This window comes from Podarcis vaucheri (assembly GCF_965113315.1).
Source record: "Podarcis vaucheri genome assembly, chromosome: 6".
NCBI classification, from domain to species: Eukaryota; Metazoa; Chordata; class Lepidosauria; order Squamata; family Lacertidae; genus Podarcis; species Podarcis vaucheri.
Genome location: NC_138764.1, coordinates 50,556,672 through 50,580,022, shown reverse-complemented (window position 1 = coordinate 50,580,022; position 23,351 = coordinate 50,556,672). Strand labels below are relative to the sequence as shown.

At 42.6% G+C, this 23,351-nt stretch overlaps 2 protein-coding genes across 5 annotated transcripts in view; both read right to left on the bottom strand.

Annotated features, from left to right (window-relative positions):
• NRDC (nardilysin convertase) overlaps window positions 1–1,867 on the bottom strand; it is a 31,595-nt gene extending 29,728 nt beyond the window's left edge. Inside the window, exon 1 of the mRNA XM_082226718.1 lies at window positions 1,395–1,867. Within this exon, the coding sequence (XP_082082844.1) occupies window positions 1,395–1,852 (458 nt within the window). The 5' untranslated portion in view covers window positions 1,853–1,867. The remainder of the gene's footprint in view (window positions 1–1,394) is intronic.
• Window positions 1,868–4,996: 3,129 nt separating this feature from the next.
• RAB3B (RAB3B, member RAS oncogene family) overlaps window positions 4,997–23,351 on the bottom strand; it is a 52,794-nt gene continuing 34,439 nt past the window's right edge. For all 4 annotated transcript variants that reach the window (XM_082226805.1, XM_082226806.1, XM_082226803.1 and 1 more), the window contains exons 3-5: window positions 17,740–17,858; window positions 8,645–8,769; window positions 4,997–5,741 (exon numbers count right to left, since the gene is read on the bottom strand). In XM_082226805.1, the coding sequence (XP_082082931.1) occupies window positions 5,551–5,741; window positions 8,645–8,769; window positions 17,740–17,858 (435 nt within the window). In that variant the 3' untranslated portion in view covers window positions 4,997–5,550. The remainder of the gene's footprint in view (window positions 5,742–8,644; window positions 8,770–17,739; window positions 17,859–23,351) is intronic.

Genomic DNA, 23,351 nt, shown 5'->3' with positions numbered 1-23,351 from the left:
GTGCAGTTTTCCATGTTTGTAATACATATGCAATTTTTTTTTTTACTTTAACCCCACAAGCAGGACTAGAGGACAACAACCCTCTCCTGCTGTTGTTCCCCAGTAACTCAAAACTTTCTTCTCAGTTCTATTTTACCAGCAGATCCAGATAAAATCTCAAGACTATGACTAAAGATTAGTTGCTAGAGGCAACAAATATGTAAGAAACAAAAGTCCTTATGAAAGTCCTCTTTCTGTAAGTTGAGAAGTGGAACACAACATACTGCTAACACAAATGGGGAAAGAGTGGGTAATCTCACAGGAAGTTGCTGGTTACAATGACCACCACATATGTGCCTTATCCCATTTTGTTCTCAAAATGACCATGAGTATGACTTGTCTAAACTCACTGAGTGAATTTAATGCATGAGTAGGGAACTGACCCTAAGTCTTGTTTCAACTACTGCAGACCAACACAGCTACCTACCTGTAACTGGTCCGATCTAATTATCTCATCTAACACTGGCTCTCCACCAAAGAGCACCTGCTGGAATTGAGCTGACAAAGGTGGCAAGCTATTTTACGAATACAGAGTACGTAGGAACCCTGTGGGATCAGAGTGAAGTCCGCCTAATCCAGAACAGTGGCTAACCACATGCCTTTGGGAATGTCACACCATTTGGCACTCAGTGATAAACTGCTTCTGAACCATAGCTGTCAAGGTTTCTCTTTTTTAAGGGAAATTCCCTTATTCCAAATAGGATTCCTCGCAAGAAAAGGGAAAAGTTGACAGCTATGTTCTGAACATGGAAGTTTCATGTTGCCATCCTGGCTAAGAGCCACCCAATAGAGTCATGCGGGATATGTCTCCGCCAACTTCGCCTTTTAAATGTATCTAAGCTAGCGGCCAGTAGCATCTTCTATAGCACATAATGCAATGGCCTGTGGCTTGCATGACTTTTAAAAGAAACATGAATATATTTCCCCTGCCCATAGCTGTCAACCATCTCATTTTTTGTGGGAAATTCCCTTATTCCAGCGCCGTTTCCCGCTGCTATCCCGGATTGTTAGCTATCCCGTAGACTGTCCCTGGGACAGGTGAGGCTACTGACCCCTTATTTTCAAGGCTGCTGATCCCTTATTTTCAAATCTGAAAGTTGACAGCTATGCCTCTGCCTCTGATAACCGGGCCTACCACGCCGGAAAGCGACATCCCTTCTCCCCCGGATTGCTTTACCCAACCTCCCCAACCACCAACCCTCTGGCGGCCGATCAGGATAAAAGGAGGGGAACTACGGTGCTGACCGGCACAAGAAATGTCTCGTGTGGTTCATTTACGCTACGCTTGACGCACCTGAGAGGCTCTTCCCCATCCTTACGCCTTCGCCCTCCCCTTTCCTCCTCCCCGCGCCCACCTGTACTGCTTGGGATCGCTGGGGGACTTGACGATCTCGGGATCCCCCACGTTGGGGCTGGGCTCGCTGGCGCCCGCGGCCTTGTCTCCTTCGCCTCCCGCTTCCGCCTCAGGCTCCTCTTGGGCTGCGCCGGCCTTGGCCCCGCGACTGCTCTCCAAGTCCTCAGGCTGCTCGGAGCCGCCACCCAGCGAGGCCTTGGCCCGGCCAGGCATGGCTGAGGGAGAGCGAGGCCCGCTGAGGATCCCTCGGGGCTTGGCTTGAGGGTTGCCGGCGCGGGTGCGGAGGGCTGGTCCTGCTCGAAGGCGGCTCGCCACCGAGGTCCCGCGCGGCCAGGCGGCTCCCGCCCTCAGCATCCACGGCGGGCCCAGCTCCGGCCCAGCAGCTCCAGCCCTCAGCCGCAGGCCGGTGCTCAGGACCGGAAGCCACCGAAGTCGCCCAATCAGGGCCCGGCTCCGCATCCACGCGCCGGACGCCCGCAAATCCAAGCTTCTACCGGCATCACTTGACTCTAACAGGCTGCCGGGAGCCTGAGGAGGTGGGAATGGGGCAAACCATTAGCGTTAGGAATGGAGGGGAGACGGAGAGTCGGGGAAGGGGAATAAGGTATTGTAGGATGGAGTAGTAGGCTTATCTCACCCCGCTTCCTTCAAAACTGAGTTTTGAGGTTTGCCTTATAAACGTCTTTCTAAAGACGAGTACATCTGGATTGGTTCAGCAAGCTCTCACTCGTAGAGAGGAGCCAATAATCTGTGACAGCGAATGAGGGAGTAGAGCTACTACGCTTAGAACGTCTGGGAACCTTTCTGCGCTTCCTTGAACTGGGAATATATAAAGCGCAGAAATTGAGCTGCTTGGAGCTAAATGACAGTGTAGTGAACTTGGTTGCTGGAAGAGTAGGTTTGAAAGTGGTTTCAGGTTTTTTTTTTTTGTTTTCTTCTCTCTCTCTATATATATATACACACATACATGTATCTGTATCTGTTTGGCTTGGAAGTAAAAATGATTGTGTCTGCTGTTTCTCTTTTTGTCTTCTGTAACTTTGTTCCCTTTATGTTCTAAAGGTTTTTGGCATGCAAACTATGGAAGACTGTGGTGTTGTAGTTTGCATTTTCGAGTTGCTCTGGTTGATGGATCTTGGTGTTCTAGTAAAAAACAAAATAGATACTGTAAATTTGAAGTCTGTCCGAGCGATCCACCTTGCGATTTCCAAGATTAATATTGGTGATACTTGCAGTCACTACAGTTTGATTTACGTGCCTGCACCACTTCTACAACCTTTAACTAACCTATTAGACAACATTGTTGGTCTCCCTAAAACACTCGAAGCTGCCCTCCTAATCTACAAATGACTAGCTGTATCTCGGACACTGAATAGTGGGTAGAATGGAAAGCTAGACAATCCCATTTCACAGGAGTTGCAAGTAGCCAGGCTTACGTAGGTTGGGGATAGGAAGCTGGTTTCCCGCACCATGCTAGAATTGTTTGCAGTGGGTTATCCTCTGTTACACTGGACTTACCAACATTTCATTGGATAGCCAGGACTGAACACCCAACCCTCCTTTCCAATGTGAACCGTTTGCTATGGTACATATGTAATTCGGATATTGTACTTGTGAAAAAGAAACTGCAGTAAACTATTTCCATTTCAGCAGCTAATCAAATCTGGAGCCAGACTGATTTTGGGACAGGTGCCATCTAACCTGGGTCACATGATTTGCAATGATAAAATAGGGGAGAACCATAAATGCCACCTTGAGTTCCTTGGAGGAATGATGGCATATAAATGTAATAATAAATTATTTGATTCAGACATTACATACTTTTCTTTGTATCATTAATTGTCCTTATATTTCACTGCTGTTGCACTCAAAGTTCCATCAGCCCCTGTAAACATGGCCAATGTTGGGGATGGTGGAAATTGAAGTCCAACAATATCTGAAGTATCACAAGTTAGCCACCCCATCCCCCACAAATTAACTGAATCAGTGCTTTTTTTCTAGAAAAAATAGGTGCCGGAACTCACCATGGACACCTTTGTTCTCTTAGAATGGCAATGGTGCCCACCTGAGAGGTGCTGGAACTGAGTTCTGTTGAGTTCCAGCTGAAAAAAAAGCCCAGAGTATAATTAAAAGTGGGCCCAGGTTATATTATCTGGAAAGTAGCTCAGCAGCCTATGTGGATGAAATAGTATCGACCTATGTTACAGAACTGAAGTAACAATTATTGATGCAATGTATGTGAAGTAATTTGAACAATCTAATGTTCAAATGGTAATAATATGTAGCATTATTTTTATAACCTTGCTTAGTCTGCCTATCAACAACAACACTAATAATAAAAGTTCTTGATAAGCATTATAACCATGGGGTTTCACAGTGATACAACTGAAAAACTAGATGAGCTATTTATGTCTATTAGCAATGTAAATTAATACTCAAATCAGATCACAGTGACTAAATAACAGCTTTATTTTGTCATGATTTCATAATTAGGAACATGTACATTCAAACACTACACAGAAAGTGCCTGCTAAACACCAAATCACAAATGTGCAAGAAAATAGAACTTTCTCATTACAATTAATACAAATTCAAACTCTCTACTAAACATATTTTGACTTACTATCACAGTTCATATTCCTATTATGACAAAATGGAGTTTGTGTGTGAACATTAACAGTGCAATCTTATATGTCCACTCAGAAGTATGTTCCATTGAGTTATGTGGGATTGCAGTCTTAAGGTAGCTGCAAGATTGTCAAGGGCAACTTTCAAATGCCTGATCCTGCAATTACAAAGAATTGCTTCCTGAGCTTAGCCGACCTCTGAAGGTAGAGGATATTGGCAGGAAAAGTTAAAAGTGTGTCATTTTTAGTAGCCTTTGTCATTTTCAGTAGTTTTTATGTGCACAGGTAATACATGCCGTTTATGATTTTTAAGATATTAAATAGTATAGGAATGGTCCTAAATGATATATTCTGATTAAGTGAAATTTATTTCACAAAAGCTAATTGCTATACAAAATTTGTTAGTCCTTAAAGTGCCACAGAATTCTTTATTTCAATCTTTTCCCAGTTACATACGTCTTTTCTTTTCTTGGGAACTAATGTACTTCCACAAGTGCAAAAATAGTTAAACAGTCTGAATATTTATCTGTAGAGCAATTAAGCCATAAACCCACTGAATGGCCTTGGATGTTTATCACTGTCGTACTTGCAGTCTAATTGAAACCATGTCCAGAATTCCATGCACATACCAAGGCTTTTCAAATGCTGCTTTATAGGATAAATACCCCTAACAACTTGTTCCCAGTGTTTCTGGCAATATGCCCCTCTAAAGTTCCACCCTTTCCTTTTGACACATGCTCATGTGAATGGTGTGGCTACTGTGGTACGGAGTGACTGAGCTTGGTGGTTTTTGCCTCAATGAAAATAACTGGCTCAAATGAAACAAAATAAAAAAATTCCTTCCAGTAGCACCTTAGAAACCAGCTAAGTTAGTTATTGGTATAAGCTTTCGTGTGCATGCACACTTCTTCAGATGCATGCACAAGAAAGCTCATACCAATAACTACTGGAAGGTGCTACTGGAAGGATTTTTTTTTATTTTGTTTAGACTATGGCAGACCACCACGGCTACCTACTTGGTTTAAATGACCGAGTCTAGGACCTTCTGCATGCTCTACCACTGAGCTACAGCTTTTCCTGTGCAACTCTTATTAAGCAAAGATACCAGTTAATTACACAAAGAATAATATTGCCTCTCCCTTCTGAAGATCTTTTTGTGAGATAGTTCAAACTGCTGTCGTTTCTTTTTTTAATTAATTTTTTGTGCCATAGTTAACAGTGGCCTCTAGCTAGCAGACGCTAATAAAGTGTGTCTGAGTCAGGATTACCTGACTGGTGGCAAAACAATGGTAACACTGAGAACCACACAGAAATATGTGACGGGCTATATAAACTACTTAAACCGTAGCATAACTTTTCACTGGAACACTAGCTGCACTTGCACTGTTTTTGTATAAAATATATAAAGAGACTTTGCAAAACATCAGACAAACATATCCAGCTCCACCAGCACTGAAACATCTCTTTTAAAAGCTCTACTGTTCCTGCCCCCTATCCTGCAACAACAACTTTCTTAGAGATTTTGAGGCATTAACAGGAGCAATTCTGCTGCAGTGGAGGGGGGCTGTATGTGAGATGCACGTTCTTCCCGGCAGTAGTTGTCCTAGAAGCTTCCGAATCCATGCTCTCCGACATCTTTTCACAGATGATGTCCACCAGGCGCTCAAAGACCTGTCTCACGTTGACATTCTCCTTGGCGCTAGCTTCAAAATAATCGAACCCTGTTTTTTGTTTTTTAAAAAAAGTACACAAATCAATATCTGCTTATTCCAAAACTGCTTCGCATGTAAAACTGGCTTTAAATTTTCTGTTCGTCATATTAAACAGTTCATTTTAGTTTGTTTGTTTTTAAAAAAAAAACACACACACCAGGTGTCTAAGTTCAGAATAGATAAGGAGGTTTTATGAAAAGTGATGCTGCATAAATCTCTAGTTTATGGTCTATAAAATAAATAAAATCAGTTAAAGTTCAAAAAGAATCTTGCACCATATGAGTGTAGCCAGTGTTCTTTTTCTAGAAAAAGAAGTGCCGGAACTCTCCATGAACACCACCCTCATTCTTAGAATGGCAATGGCACCCACCTGAGAGGTGCCGGAACGGAGTTCCAGTGAGTTCCGGCTGGAAAAAGCCCTAAGTGTAGCGCAGCTGTAAAGGGGCTTTATTATTATTATTATTATTATTATTAAGCATTGGGTATGTACCGTAAATGGTCCTCAGGTTAGGTAGACTGATTTAGTTGATGTGTGTTGTATTTGTATAGTCTTTTGGGGTGGGTTTGTTTTTATTCTTTTCTATTGTATTGCATTTTTTCCTTGCCCCATTTTTTTAAAAAATATTTTATAATTTTAACACATCAAATATTAAATTTTAACACATCAAATATTAAATACATAGCTCTATTCACATATTAAAATAAACAAATCTTAAATCAGGCATTGAAGCCCACGAAGAAAAAGCCTACAACTACTACTAACAATATTCAAAGTTACAAAACACTTTTAAAATATTGCTGTCTTATAATGTCTGGATGCAGGTAGCAGCAGAGTAGTAGATAATATCAGCTTGGTAATCATAAAGTCATAGACAGGAACCAGCTAAAATTAGGAATAAAGTTTTATTGTGGTCCTTTGTTTTTAACCATGTTGTCAGAGGTGAAGATTTGGGAGTTGAGAACTGGGTTCAACATGAGAGGTTTGAATAAAATTAGGAATTAAGGAATTTCCATAAACACACTGATAACTCTTCTTACAAAAAAGCAAATGTTAGCAGTTTGGAATGCTCTTAATCTGGTGTTTGATATACTTCTTGATGTTCTAAAAAAATCTGAGAAGGTATATAAGGAAGAGGCAGAACAAAATACGCTGCTGAGAAATTATGAGCAGTGTTAATTGTCATAGTAATTTGAATGTTGAATGTCATGCTGATTCGTATGCCAACTACTAAGAATGGAAAATGGAATGACTTAGCTGAAATATTTTCATAAGGTTATTAACAGGGCTGCTTCATCAGACCAGTTGTTTGAAATGAACAATCAGTGTTAACACACCAACCAATGAAAAGCTAAATGAGGAAAATTATATTTTATGCATGCCTGGGTACCTCTAATCCTCACTGCTGTGAAGCTCAGAACAGCTCCCAGTGCTCCCAACTATTTGACAAACAAAGCTGTGCATCTGCTGCAAATAGTAGCAGCAGAAAGATAAATGATGCTTCCAGACAGGTTTTTATATTAGTATTGGTACTGGTCATTCATACAAGTTTTTCACAGTGCCTACACAAAATGCCAGCCTTGCTCACCTCAACTGAATCCAAATTCATCATTTTCACTGAAAATACAATCCATTAAAAAGCCTCTTGCCCATGACCTGTTTGTGGTATATAAATGAAAGCTCTGCAACCTTATACCTCGGTCTGAAAGCACCCAGTAATTAGAGTGTCAGGCTAAGACTGTGGAGGCTCTCTCACTGAGCCATAAGGCTCTCTGGTTGACCCTTGTTCAGCCACTCTCTTGACAACACTGAGAGTATAAATAATAGGGCATGAAGTCACACATCACTCATAACACCCACAAACATTCATATCCCACAGTTTGTTTCATTCTCTCTTTCACGCACTCACAGTCTCTCATGATGCCATCACTCCCAAAGACATATCTCAAAACAGCCATTAAGTCTCCATCACTCAGCCGTGACACTTGAAAGCCAGAAAACACAGTACTGTATTTTTTAAAAAAAACCTCATTCTGCGTGCTTCACTCCCTAGGAATACTGGAATTACCAATATCCAGCCAGTCAATATACAAAACCAGATTGAAACCTGACAAAACTCACTTCTCCTGCACACTCACACATATACAGACAGCAAGTCACACAGGAATCGGAGCAAACATCCAGCTAACAGAACTCAACAATAGTGACATACCGGTATGTGCCCAAAGGAAAAAAGATAGGAAGCAAAAAGTTCAGCCGTGACCAAATGGGACGTTCAGCTTACAGTTCAACTCAGTTCACTTGGGTTGCAGGCAGGTTTGGACCAAGACATTTTACTGGCTGAGGCAAAAGGCAAGATGGTGCCCCTCCCCATTCCACATAAGAGAAGCCTATTAGACCTGCAGTTGGATTGTAGTTCAACATCTTTCTCTGCAACTGAGACAGTAGGCTAAACAGAGAGGAATGGCCAATGGGCTTATTAACAGTCTATGTCCCTTTAAATGTTTTTGTGGGAGGGGGGGGGGTTATTGGATTATTTTGTTCTTCTTGTTTTTATCCTGTATTTTGTGTTTTTATTCTGTATTTTTATGCTGTTAACCACCCTGGGATCTTGAGGTAAACGGTGTTACACTCATTTAATTTAAAAAAAATAATGCATAAATAATAAATAAATATTATAACCCAATTATCTGAGAAAGTAGATGAGGCTGCAATTAGGATGCAACTAAGGGCTGTGGAATCTAGCCCTCAAGATGATACTGGACTACAACTTCCATCATCCTTGACCATTGGTCATGCTGGCTGGGGCTAATGGGAGTTGGAATCCAACAACATCTGGAGGGCCATTGGTTCCCCATCCCTGCTTATAACTGGAGGGAGAAGCGATCAAAAAAAGTAAAATGTTAACATGTACCCAACTGATCAGCCAGATGTTTTCCCTTTTCAAAAGGAACGATTCTCTCATCCTCCATGTCACATTTGTTTCCAACCAGAATGACTTGGGCATTATCCCAGGAGTAGGTCTTTATTTGAGTAGCCCTGTGGGAAAAGAAAGGATTTGCGGTGAGAGTAGTAGCCAATAATGTGTCACAGTGTGAATGCACTAAACCTCTACTCCCAAATGACAAAACACAAAGACAATATTGACAGTTAACATATTGTTGATTTTGCAAAAGCAATGCAATCGTCCCAGTTTAGGAATTTCAATGAATTTTTTTAGCCAAAACCTTTGTGCATTTCAGTGGTGTGCAGTCAGTGGACCAGGGGGACTATGCTGGTCCCTTCAATGATCTCGCTAAATTAAAGTATTAAAGCCTGGTGCCTCCTTCCCAAAGCCTGGGAAACTTCTGCTGGGCTTAGTGTGACACCCCCCTCCATGGCCCTCGCAAGCTGGTGCCTCTGATCCTAACTGTTCCCCTATGAAAAATTTCACAGCACACCACTGGTGTGTTTGCTGATCCCTGTTTTGAGGAATATAACATGGAAAAGTGTGCTTTGAAAAAATATATACTCAGCCTTCAGCTGAGCTGCTGGCTTCTGACAGTTCCAGTTCTGCACCTGAAGGTTTAGTTAGGAAAGCTTATAATTATTAATAAAAGTAGCCTGTATATTGAACTCAGATGTTCAGCTTTTCTTGTAAGATTTTTCAAAGTATGGTGCTGTCCCTCTTCAGCTGAAACTAGATCAGAGCTCCCAGATGTGCCTAATATTCCATGTTTTGTTCACACATACGCAAACAAATGCATTTTAGCTTGCCAGTGACTACTTATTGATCCCATTCATTTTAACTTCTGTTTCTGGGAATTTGGAGTTTATAGGTCAGTCACAGTAGCATCAGTGTTTTCTAGATCAGTTTCAAGGATTTGTCCTAGGTTGTATGAAAATATCTTGAAGCTGCACCTTTTTAAAACAATCATAAGCTTTCATTAGGTTGCAATCCTAACCCCACTTACCTGGGAAGAAGCCCTATTGAATTCAATAGGATGGTTAGAATTGCTCTGGCAATTTTGTTTAGTATATTAACCAACTCAATTTTTAGTTGAAGTTCCAAATTAATGGCTCACTTGTTTACTGTATTTTTGAAGCTGTTAATTTCCGCTAGTTTTTGGTATCTTGTGGATATCTTTAATTAACTAACTAATCTGAAGATTAATCAATTAAAAATGTTAATAATTTAACAACATTTCTACATAATTTTAGGGTGGTTACATACGCATCTCCAAAAAAAGAGAGGAATCTTATCACCAAAAGAGACTGCAAAAGACAAATATTTGAATGACATTTGTCTGTGCTAATTTATATGTATCAATTCAAATTTAGAAAGAAATTGCTATAATTTAAATAGAAATGCAGCACCTCTCAGCACAGTTTTGGCTTTGGAATGCATCTGTGGCCAAAGAAACAAACCAAAGCATCCCAAATCCAGCAGGGGGAGCTAAGAGATATAAAATTGATGAATCATCTTCATCCCAAATTCATTGCTATCAATTAACCATATATATATAAAATTCTATAATTCCTCATGAGAAGAGAAGACTCCCTGGAAAAGACCCTGATGTTGGGAAAGATGGAGGGCACAAGGAGAAGGGGATGACAGAGGACGAGATGGTTGGATAGTGTTCTCGAAGCTACCAGCTTGAGTTTGACCAAACTGCGGGAGGCAGTGGAAGACAGGAGTGCCTGGCATGCTCTGGTCCATGGGGTCACGAAGAGTCGGACACGACTAAACGACTAAACAACAATATAATTCTAATATATTGCATTACAGTGGAATATTCTATCACAGTTTGGAGGAATCTTGAGTTGTTGTAGTCATACCTAAACATATGGTCAAAAATGTTCCTTTCATCTTAAGAACATAAAAACGTCAGAAGAGCTCATGTGGTCCAGGAATCCTGTACTCACAGTGTTCAAATGGATGGTTATGAGAAACCCACAAGCAGGCCATGAGGGAAATATCCTATCTTCAGTGCTCTCCCACTTGTGATATCCAGCAACTAGGATACAGAGGTATATCATTTCTGACAGCGGAGGCAGAAACTAGCCACCATGGTTAGTAGCCATCAATAGCCTTATTTCTTCTACATCAAGCATAGGCAAACTCAGCCCTCCAGATGTTTTGGGACTACAACTCCCATCATCCCTGACCACAATAGAAAGTGTCCTTTCATACTGCATCACATGATGCACATGATGCACTGATGTCAAGCTTGACATCAACTGATAGGAAGTGCCTACAGAGGGTGGTGAATACAGCACAAGATATTATGGGCTGTCCCGTGAATCCGCTGGATGAAATAGCGGACGAATGTTGCCTCAGGAGAGTGAGGGAAATTCTCAGGGATGATTCACACCCTGGCCAGCACTTTCTTGACCTCCTGCCCTCAGGCAGAAGATATAGAAGCATGATTAGTCGCACCAACAGGGTAAAGAACAGCTTCTATCCGTGGGCTGTTAGGCTGCTGAATGAAAAGATAACAACAGGGCAACTGACTTTCGGGTTTGGTGGGTGGATGTCAGTAAACGAGGGGAACCAAGACTAAGAGAGCTGAGTGTGTGTGTGGGGGGGTGCTTGTGTAATCTCACTGTATACAAGTTGTACAAGTGACAATAAAGTATTTCAATTCAATGGGAGTTGTAGTCCCAAAACATCTGGAGGACTGAGTTTGCCTATGCCTGTTCTGCATGAAATAGCTTTATCCTCTTTTAAAGCCATCCAGGTTTGTGGTCATCACTACATCTTGTAGGAGCGAATGTCAAAGTTTCATTATGAACTTTTGTCTGTCCTAAATCTTTAGTTTAGGTAAATGCTGCTTACTGCTATAAGCAGTGGTCTCTGAACACATAATGCACACATTTCCTCAATAGTATTTAATGTTATTCTTGGATACATCCCTCTCAGTGATATGGAGCTCAATCCACTCAGCATATCCCCTGTAGGGAGATGTTGGCAGTGCCGTTTTTGCTGTCCCCCCCCCCATAAAAATAGCATTTGTTAATTTTTTTGCAATTTTGCTTTAAAAAGCTCAACAAATTTTCACTGTTTGAAATATGGCAACCCTATCCCCCTGTATCTCCCTGTTCTCATTTATTTCAACAAAGCTTGCACCAGTAAGACTGCTGATGGATTATGCCTGTGGAGCCTGATTTCTGATTCAGAAGCAACCTCCACCTTCCGATTAATTCCTGACAATGTTTAATTACTTCTGGACAGCCCACGTCATGCCTCTCATACCAAAAGCAATGTCAGTCAGTCAGTCCATGAATATTCACAAGGCAGGATGCTCTGTGATGGATGGCAAAGCTTACCTTAAATAAACTCCGCTGCGGAACGGAATTTGTGGCAGCTAATCTAAAAAGAGCCAGCTGCGATAGTTTTCAAACCAGAATGCTAAGATCATCTTCGCACTTTCAGCAATCTGCAAAGTGCCATTAACATCAAATATTTGTGGTGTGTTCCCCTCCCCCTGCCATAATCCTATAGAAGAAATGAGGGGGTTAGGATCCTACAGATTCAAGACCACCACTGGCTTGCCTCCAGAATGCTCTTCGGGTTCTATCATGGGCAGGTACATCTATGCCCACAAACATTCTGATGCCATGCTGACAGTGGGGGTGGGGGTGGGGAGAGGCTCTGGGGCAAAATGCCAACCTATCAACAGACCTGTCTCTCCATGTGAAGTGGCACCTCCACTGCATATTGTGGCTCATCGGCCAGCACCTGAGGTTCCTTAGGATTGCTTCCTTACCATGTCTGATATTTAAGAACTGAATGAATGAATGGCTACGTTCCAAGTTGAATGGCTGCTGTGGGAACGACCTAAAAATGGCATCCAAACTGATAGAACCTCACATGTTTTGAATTCCTCACACACGTGTATGTCTTTTGATTTGAAAACTGCAATTCATCCTCCCCTTCTGTATACCTTGGGTAGGCTCATTCAGTATGGAACTGAATGAATGACTGCTGCCCAGTCCAAAGAAATCACATTATGATTAAGCTCTCTTTCCTGCTTCACCAGTGCAAAACTGATGGGAAAGAGCAAGTAAAAACAATGATAACCTGGGAGAACAACACTGAAGGCACCTAAACAGTATAAGCAGCCTTCATTGCTGACTATGGGAAGAACTATAAAGCTCTGATACTCAAAGGTTGGGCTGGGAGCCTATGTAGCTCTGCTGAGCTGGCTTAGCTCTTTAGCATAAACCAAATCCAGTGGTTTCAGTGTTTAGCTCAGTTTAATCAAACCTTGATTAATTTTAACTTTTACTAATACCAGGATTTATGGGTGTCTTGCACCCAGACTCTGACCCCCAAACCTTATAACATTATGCATTGACTCTCCATTTCTTTCAAGTGCCTTTTCAGTCTCTTTTCTCAGCTCAGAACCTTCCCTTCCCTTCCCTTCCCTTGCCATCAGCTGCTGTTTTATTTCTCTGAGGAAGGCAGAGCCTCCTCCCCATGACTTCCTGTCTGTCCCATTCATTTTCTGGGAAGTCTGCTGGGTTTTGAGAACGCTGGAGCAGTTACTGCACCCACCATTCTGCACACACAAACATAGGTGTTGTGCCTGCCATTCTTCCTATGCACACACTGTTCTTCACACATAGCTATGCTTGCTTCCTCCCACTCAGCTGTCCTACAGCTGGTGGGGAGCAGCGAGTGGACCGTTTGGGCAGTGTGGAGCCTGCACGCGCCCAAGCCACCGCGTCTCTCCCAGGAGTGACACGTGGCTCGGACGCACTGCAGACCCCGTGGTGAGTGCTGCCCGGCATTTTGTCACCGCCTCAGTGGTGACACCCGGGGTGGTCCGCACCCACCGCATCCCCTTTCCTCCACCCCTGAGTAGACCACAAGCTTAACCTGGGTCAATGGTGTGATGCAGCAGCAAAAAAAGCTAATGCTATTCTAAGCTGCATCAACAGAAGTATAGTGTCCTGATCAAGGGAAGTAACAGTCCTGCTCTATTCTGCCTTGATTAGACAGCACCTGGAATACTCTGTCCAGTTCTGGGCACCACAATTTAAGAAGGATATTGACAAGCTGGGATGTGTGCAGAGGAGGGCAAGCCTTATGAGGAACGGCTGAGGGAGTTGGATATGTTTAGCCTGGTAAAGAGGAGACGGAGAGAAGTTATGATAGCCATCTTCAGATATCTTAAGGGTTGCCACATGGAGGATGGAGCAAGCTTGTTTTATTCTGTTCTGGAGGCTAGCACCTGGACCAATGCATTCAAGAACGGAGATTCCAACTAAGGAGGTTTTTAAGCAGAGGTTGGATGGCCACCTGTCATTTAGCTGAGATTTCTGCACTGCAGGGGTTGGACTATATGGCCCTCAGAGTCCCTTCTAGCTCTACAATTATATGATCTGCCACTCTGCTGTAGAAGCTCTATTTGCCATTCCAAAAGCAATACTTTATATACCTGTATAGATAATACTGCTTTTGTTTCTCTTTTCTGATTCCAATCTGGTTTAACACATCAGCTATGGCATGCTTTGTTTTTTATTTCGGCACCATCACACATTCCATCCCAAGGTGTTAACCCATAAAATTGTATGCAAGCCACCTGCCTCCATTAAAAAAAAACCTGTCTTCAATACAATAGTCATTTCAAAAGAAATGTTTTGCTTCATAATGGCTTAAAATTTCCATCCCTTATTTTTCTCAAAGTGTGCTCCCCTGATTTCTCAGAAACAAATTAAGTTAAATCATACAAGAGTGCACCAGCTAATTTACAGGCTTTTAATGTTTTAGCTCTGAAACGACAGATTTCTTCAAGGACATATGGCAATCTCTTACAAAGCCATTAAAAAGCTCACATCACAGGAGATAGAAAACTGTGTGAGTTCTCTCAAATAGCTTGCAGAATTTTTTCTTATATACTGTATAGGCAAAATGTGTAGCTGTTTTCCGAAGTTACTTAGAATGCTGTTTTCAAAGTTGGTTTGATAGGTCCCCTGCTGGCTTTTGGTTAGTGAAGTGTTTTTAGATTTTATTTATTTATTTATCCCCACTGCCTTAGGTGTCAGCCAGCCTTCTGTTCCTTCTGGGATTTGCAACCATCTCTTTACAAAATCTTGTACATGTGGAGACAAGAGCGCTGCATTGTCAGCCAAGGAAAGGAAGCTGGCACTTGAGAGAGGAGAAATAAGCTGCGAGCAATAGTTGCCCTTGCCTGAACAATCTCAAGTCACTTCCACAGAATGACAAGATGATGAAACTGAGAAATGAATTTGGCCTTTGCCATTATTCATTCGTATCATGTGCTTTTCCGGCTCTGGAAGAAACCGCGATGTTTGGCGCATCTTGAAAACTGACTGCACACATTTTAACTTTATATAGCAAGAGGCGCTACTTGTGAAGTGTGTGTCCTATAAACATTCAGGATGCTTTAGCCTCAGACTCATTTTCGTCTTGCAGGATTTTGCTTTTATTTTTAAATAATCAATCACTTCCCCATATCTTGTGCAGTTTGAAGGGTGGCTACATTTTGGTCTGCATGTTGTTTCTGAAAGTGCGAATTAGGTGGGTTTGCCTTTAAATGCAAGCTGAACTGAATTCACCTCTAATAACAGCACAGTCCTATTCATATCTACTCAATGGCAAATCCCACTGAATTCAATGGGATTTATCTCCTGAGAAGTGTATACAGCAGTGCAGCATAAGACTGGCCCTTAATATTATATTTCAATTGAAATGGGTAGAGCTTACTTCTCTACTGCAGATATTTCTCTTCCCTACCTCCCTCCACCCCATTGTCACATGATGGAGACACGGTAAACAAAATCTACCCTAAAATGCCTCAGATTCGATTACAAGCAATACTGTTTTGTAGATTACATAGGCATAGGCTTCAAATAATGTTGCACGGTGTATTTCTGACGCCGACTAATGGGGAAGGTTTGACTCTGTCTGCATGCATTAGAGAGGGCAGTGATCACTTCATCCTAATTGACATAGTACAACTGAACTACAAGAAAAATATTTCTCATTTAATGAAAGCCATAGCTCTAATTACAGCTGCTACTGTGCTGTGTGGAATAATTATTACAAGGAGGTGTGATTTAAAGGAGAAAAGGATGTCAGCTTCTTGGGAAGTGTTATATTGGCAGTCACAGAGACAGAGTTGCTACTTTTTTCTGGTTCCCATATCATTAACAGCTGTCTGACAGGCAGAAATTCAATGGGTGTACTTTCACCATCTGCTTCTCCATGATGGGGTAAGTGCACTTGTTGAATTTTTGTCTTTATATACAAAGGTGTTTTAAAAGTCAGAGGAGTTTTAAAACAATGTGGCAACCCTATAATGGAAAAAAGAAAAGCAGTTTGTCAGCAAGCAGACACTTTTACTAATTTGAACTGGCTTTTTTTGGTGCTAGAAGAGAGTTGGGGAAATAGACTAATAGTCACTGTAATGCATATGTACTACTGTCTGTCAAAGTTGATTGACACCATTAAAACAGTAATCCTATATATGTCTCATTGTCAGTGTGGCTTATTCCCAGGTAGGGATGGGAAACAAATTTAATTCAGTTCATATTTGGAGGTGAATCAACCAAATCTGCACTTTCCAAAGCAATACACAAACCAAAATACAGCCATTAATAAATACACACACACACACACACACACACTTTCCTAACTTTTGCAATATACTTCTCCAGTCAAGTGTGGCTATGTTTCAGTTTGCATATTGTTTCATGAAATGCAAATTAGATATGTTTGTCTTTAAATACAAACTGCATTGGATTTCTCTGTCATTTTTACCTGTGTCATTTGATGGATGTGTAAATCAGCTACAGCATCTCTTGGCCAGCTACACTGGTGGCAGAGAGCAAGACAAATGCTGCTGTTCTTAGTTGGCTAGCATGATAGCACAGAAGGCAAGCTCCTTTGATGTGGCTACTGATGTCTAACAGCACAATCCCATCTGTATTTCCCAGAAGTCTAATGAAATTTTATGGGTCTTACTCCCAGGTAAGATTAATTAGGATTGAAGCCTTGTTTAGGTACTTTAAGGAACCTAGCTCAAGATGTTTAAAGGTAACGGTACCCCTGACTGTTAGGTCCAGTCGCAGACGACTCTGGGGTTGCAGTGCTCATCTCACTTTACTGGCTGAGGGAGCCAGCATACAGCTTTCGGGTCATGTGGCCAGCATGACTAAGCCGCTTCTGGCGAACCAGAGCAGTGCACGGAAACGCAGTTTACCTTCCCACCTATTTATCTACTTTGCACTTTGACGTGCTTTCAAATGTATTTTGTTATAAGGGCTAGTCATTTGAGAGATCCTGTAAGTTGGAGTCTTGGCTGGTTCCAAGCTCTTTGACCAGTGGTATAAGACATGCTTCTCCCTCTGAATTTTACATCTAATCAGCTACACTGGATCAGAATCAGATGGTTAGAATGAGAATTATTTTTTTCTGGAAAGGTTGTTGCAGTGTTTGAAGGTTGGACCACGTACTGTCACACAGATGGTAAAGTGATGTATAGCTTCTGGTAATACATAAGCTTTCTGCATAATTGGAATGACACTGTGATCTCATAAATAAACATTAGATAGGACTGATGTTCACTGACATTGTGAAATGAACTTCAGGCTTGTCAATTAATGCCATCAGTAGAATAATTTGGCTGAAAAATTGTTCCAGGGTAGAAAAACTGTCCTGATGTGCAGTAATGGAGCATCTTTGAGGATAAGGCTGAAATCTTGTGCATATTTACTCAGGATGAAGCATCAGTTCTACTAAATTCATTGGCAGCTATTTATGAGTAAAAAAATGCAGGACTGGGATAGAAACTTTTTAAATTGTGCGTGTGCGTTTTTTATAGACTCAGGCAGAGTAATTAATAGTAGTATTACTAATTTGATTGTGATTATGTTTTGTTAAGCTCTTGAGCTTCCTTCTTTCCTCTTACAAGATGTGGCGTGAGTTGATCACTGAGTGGATTGCATGGTAACCGGAAAATGAAACTATCACAGAAAGTAGCAATTATCTGTTCCTACCAGTCCTGAATAGCATTGAAGGACTCTTCACAAGTAATATCGTACATAAGGATAAATCCCATTGCTCCTCGATAATAGGCAGTGGTAATTGTCCTGTACCTTTCTTGTCCAGCAGTATCCTAAACAAAAACAAGAAACAGAAGCATTAGGCATCAAGTACTCTTGCTGAAAACAGCATAAACCCATTGATCTTATCAGCATGAGGGGCACTTCATAAATTAAGTTTTACTTATGTAGAGGCAATCTCTTTGTAGGAAAATGGGCATTTATTGCTTTGTCTGAATACCAGTATCAGTATTATTCTTGTACATGAACTGGAGAGGTCAATAAAGATAAATGTTGCATAATGCATTTTTCCTATACTATGATCCATGAAAGAAAAGATAACATAGACTCATACTGGCCTGACTTTGAGCTATGGTAAACTTAACCTCACCAACTATTTTCTTCTTCTTCTAGCGTCCAGTCACCAGCATGCAAGCAACTTGTATACTTATGTGTACATCCTTGATTTTATTGTATGCTCTGTCTGCCATAAACAGCAGAGGGCCTGCCACACTTCTTTCCTTAATGAGGTCATTGATTGATTGATTGATTGCTTTAAGGATTTCTAAACCAGCTTCCATACAAAATGGAAATGGAAAACAACAACAAACAAATTACAAAGTTATCATAAATACAATACTAAATAACAGATATAATAAAACCTTGCACAACAAAGAACCTAATCAGACCTTTGTCAAAAAGTGTTGTGTTTCTTGGAATCCTCTCAAATCATTTCTGTATTGGCATTTTGCATCTATAGGTTGTGGTTTTTTTTTGGTTTTTTAAAAAATGATATTTATTACTTTTTCAACATTTTCAACACAACACTACAAACAAACAAACAAACAAACAAACAAACAAAAGAGAAAAAACAATGCAAATACAATAAAGAAATGCTACATGAACTAACAAAACAAAACAAAAACCAACAAAAACAAACTAAAAACACCTCAAACATTTTCAATATCTTATATTTCATTCACTTATTTCCAGCGACCTCCTCACACCTCCATTTTTGTATTCCACTTCTATTAATTGTTTCAGCAATTCCTTTCCATCTTACTCTGTTTTCTATCCTAAAATTATCTTAACACATTCTTGCCTTATTTTTCCTTTAATTTTCTATTAATCTATTTATACTTAATTCCTTATAACATTTCTACTAAAGCCATATAACTTCATTCCAACATTTTTCTAACATTCCTTAATTTTACAATATTTCTATAAATAGTCTTTAAACTTTTTCCAATCTTCTTCCACCGACTCTTCTCCCTGGTCTCGGATCTTGCCAGTCATTTCCGCCAATTCCATATAGTCCATCAACTTCGTCTGCCATTGTCCAACACTTCAGTGTTTTCAAGAAGCAGCCATTCTCTCAACCAGCAAAAAGCAGATGGTTCACAACGAAATTTAAAGGTCTGGCAGGGCAGGTCCACCTCCTTCTTTGGCATCCACCAATATCTTAAGTTTTACTCGAGGCTTCCTGCCCTGCTAAACAACTCTAAAAACATCCCTCTGCCACCTCCTGAAACAATCCATCCCATCCAAAGCTTGCAATGTTTGAAACAAAAGCAACATCCCCAGCAACACAGCAGCCCTCATCCCCACCACAGTAACTCGGCCCAACAGTAACAACTTCTGATTTGTCCATATTTCCAAATCCCCCTTCTCTTCAATCCAACATCCTTCACAGTTATCCTTGAACAGATTCACATTTTTGGCGATCATACTAACCCCCAAATACCTCTCTTTCTCAACCGATGTTAGTCCTGTCGCCTCCTGAAACTCTGTCAAGCTTTCCTTTTCCAGTTCAGATAGGGCTCTGGTCCTCATATTCATCTGTTCTTCTTTAAGTTCAATCATAACGAATGTCAGCTTATGTTCATCAGTTTGTATGGATGGGACTCTCCTCTCCAGTTGAAATGCTTTAAATTCAGCAGCAAGGGTTTTTTCCCTGACTTCATCTGCAGTTTGCCGTATCAGAGTAGATTCCTGTGTCAGTTTCTGGGTGGTTTCTGAATTGGTATTCACCTTTTGTCCCAAGTTATTTAAACGTTCTACGATTAAGTCAATTTCAATATTTGCAGCATCCATTTTCACATTTATCACATCTGTTTTCTTGTGAAGTTGTTCCAGCGAATCGTTTATTTTCAATAATGCAGCCACTAAGGCCTCTTCTGTCGACATCACGCCTGTTTTTTCCTTTCCGTTTGCCATAACACTTAAGAGATTCAAGGTCAATTCCAAAGTCTCACACTTTATTATCTTGCAGCTGGAAATTCCCCTAGCCCAGCTCCTGTAAAGTAACCAATTTCAAAAGCTTCCACTAGGGGAAAACAGTTTCTATTTGTATTGGTCAGTATGTCCTCTTTTAAACACAGTTTCAAGAATCCAAAGTTAGTTTCACTTTTCAGTTACTTTCCTCCTTTTTTTTGAAAACAACCGGAGACAGTAGAAACAATGTATTCTCTTGTTCAGCTACCTGTCAATGAACGTTCTAAACGCTGTCAATGGACGTTCCAAAAAACATCAATCCTGCTAGCAGCCCGTTTCCAGGGTCAGAGCGGCGGTATTTTAACTCTCTTAACTCTCTCCTACAGGCATATTCAGTCCACCACTTCCCCCCCTCTTCTCCTGTCTCCAAAAGGGGGGGGGGTTAGTTCTTTATCGAGGGAAATTTAGTTTTTTACAAAAGGCTTTCCAAGACTTTAGCTTGCAGCCTCCTTGCTTCATTTTATTTACAAAAGGGGGAGGCGGACTTCCTGTATTGAACCTCCCTGTTTCGATGCCAGATTAGACGTTTAAAAATCCATTTCTTCCCAATTCAGCTCTACTCACGGGTAATTACTTTAGAGTCAAATTGTCCACAGGAAAAAGTCAGTGCTCTCCGACAACAGCTATGCAGCTTCGCTCCGTGGAAGAAGCAGACGATTCGAAGCACCGCGCCACTCACCCCACATCGCTTGTTTGGTGAAGTTTGGTGAAGATACCAAATTGTTTGGCATCATTAAAATGAAAAGAGATTGCAAAGCGCTCCAAAACGGCCTCTCCAAACTCAGTGAATGGGAAGTAACAGCAAATGCAATTCAATGCAAACAAATGTAAAGTAATACATACAGGGGCACAAATAATAATAATTTCACATATATGCTCATGGGGTCTGAACTGGCAGTGTCTGATCAAGAACGAGACATCTACAAGTCTTACATATGACTTATTATATTGCTGTTCAATTGACACCTTTTTTCCTGTTTACGGCAGAAAGGAAGTTAGAAGAATCTTGAGGTGAACCCCTGCCATTCTCTCTGTGAGTGCTTTCTCACAGCTCCGTTGAAGCCTTTGTACCTGGTACAAACTTTGGTAATGAACGTGACTTGCACCCCTTCTGCTGCCTGCTGGCTGGGGAAACAGAATGCCGTACCAAAACAGCAGAGTGTGCTAACTAAGAATATTTATACAGTGTAGTCATGCATGGGAAAATGCTTTTGGACCTGTACTATCATGCTTGGTCATAACTTGCTCTAGGGGTCCAGCACTGCGTGAGCAGCTCAAGTTTTAATTCATCTGATAGAGGTTTTGCTTTTTATCTATATCAAGCTTCTGCCATCGCTGAAGTTGCAAAGTAGTGGTAACTGCCTCAGTATTTTCAGTTGGGATGTTCATTCCCTGCCCACTGCCTGTACCTTGATATTTTCTGTCTCTTTTAAAAGAGACATATTAGGTGCCACTTGTGCAATATCTGACGAAGTAGTATATTTAGTATATGTCTGCGAATATCCACAGTTAAACAAATAGAAACAGCTCTGTTCCTTTGATTTCTCTCCCTAGCAACATTATACAGAAAATCATTGTGCCTTTCTTTCACCCTTCAACCGATAGCACTGTTTCTGTTTCCCAATAAAATGATTTTTTGTTACCCATTTCCTGAAAACCCTTTTAGCATTTTTGGGTTTTCTTCTCAGCCTACCCTTCAAAAAGGAGGACTGGGTCCTGCAGCATCCCTAAACTCTTCACCTGATCACAAAAGGCACCACAACTCCTCTGTTTATGTTATCATTGTATTTATAGGGTTTCCAGATCTTGTAATATTTGCAGAAGCAGCATCATCAGAAGAGAACAAGCAGCATTCATCTGAGTGACACTGTCTCCCTACCACTTTATTTCCCCAATGTCTGGTTAAATGAGCTACTTGCTTCCATAAACAGTGACTCCTTAGTGCAGTGTTTCCCAACCGGTGTTCCGCGGCACACTAGTGTGCCGCGAGACGTTGCCTGGTGTGCCGTGGGAGGGAGGCGGGCGAGTCGGGCGGCGAGAGGCGGGGCGGCGGCAGCGAGGAGAGGCCGCCCAGCGCGGGGCTCTCGCCATCTGCCTGCCTGGCTGCCTGCGTGGCGCTGACGTCACGGGGCTGTAACGTGCCCCACATAGGCACACGCGGGGCGGCAAGCGAGCTCCCTCCCACATCCCATCGCCGGCTCTGCACCAGGCGGTAGAGCTCGGCGAAGTCGCCGCGCTGGAAGGCCAGCAGCGCGCGCGCCTTGGCTGGCTCTCGCCCGCCTGCGCCTCCAGGCACGGCGCCTCGGCGTCGGGCGGCAGCGAGCCCAGGAAGCGGCCCAGCCGGCCGGGGTCGCCCACCTGCAGCAGCGCCTCGCACACGCACGAGACCTGCTCCGCCGAGAAGCGCGGCGAGCGCGGAGGATCGGGCGCGGCGGAGGCCAGCCCCGCGCTTGGAGAGGACGCAGCAGCCGTCGCCAAACCCGATCCTCCTCCTCCTGCTCCGTCGCCGTCCTCTGGCTCTCGGACGGGAGGAGCCTGCGGCGACGGGGCGGGCGCCGAAGTTGGCAGAAGTTGGCGCGCCTCCTCGGCAGCGCCTTCGTCCTCCTCCTCCTGCCTCTGCTCTCCTCCGGCGGCGGGGGCGCGCCGCCCTCCCCGGCCGGGGGGCTCGGCGGGGCCCGCGGGGAAGGAGGCCATGTTCGCGGCGCGCAGGATCGCGGCCCCCCTCGCCCGCCTCCGGCCCGCTCCCCTCCCCCTGCGCGCTGCCCAGGCCGTGCGGGTCTCCTCCCCCTGCGCCGCCGTCCCCTTTCCACATCCTAGGAGCCGCGGTCCGCCTTCCGCCCCTGGGCCGCGGCGCGGCTCCCAGCCCGGGCTGGCCTCCGCCTCCTGGGACGCGCGCCCACCCCCGCGGCCCAAACTTCGGAGCAACTCTCCAGACGCTTCTCCCCCGCCTCGGTCTCCCTCCTTTCCACTTCTCTTCCCCCCTTCCTTCCCTCTTTCTTTCTCTTTCTCTCCCACACCCGCCTTTCCTTCTATTAACTTTCCTTTCCCCTTCCCATGTAGAACAGTCCCTGCAAATAAAAACCTAGCATATTTGGAAGAGGGATGCTAGCCTAACCATTACCTTCTATGCTGTTACTATTTTTTTATTATTATTTTTTACATAAGTAAAAAGTGACCTTTCCCCATCTGGCATGGTGGTGTGCCTCGAGATTTTTTTCATGAAACAAGTGTGCCTTTGCCCAAAAAAGGTTGGGAAACACTGCCTTAGTGTACGTCTGCCAACCTCATGGCCT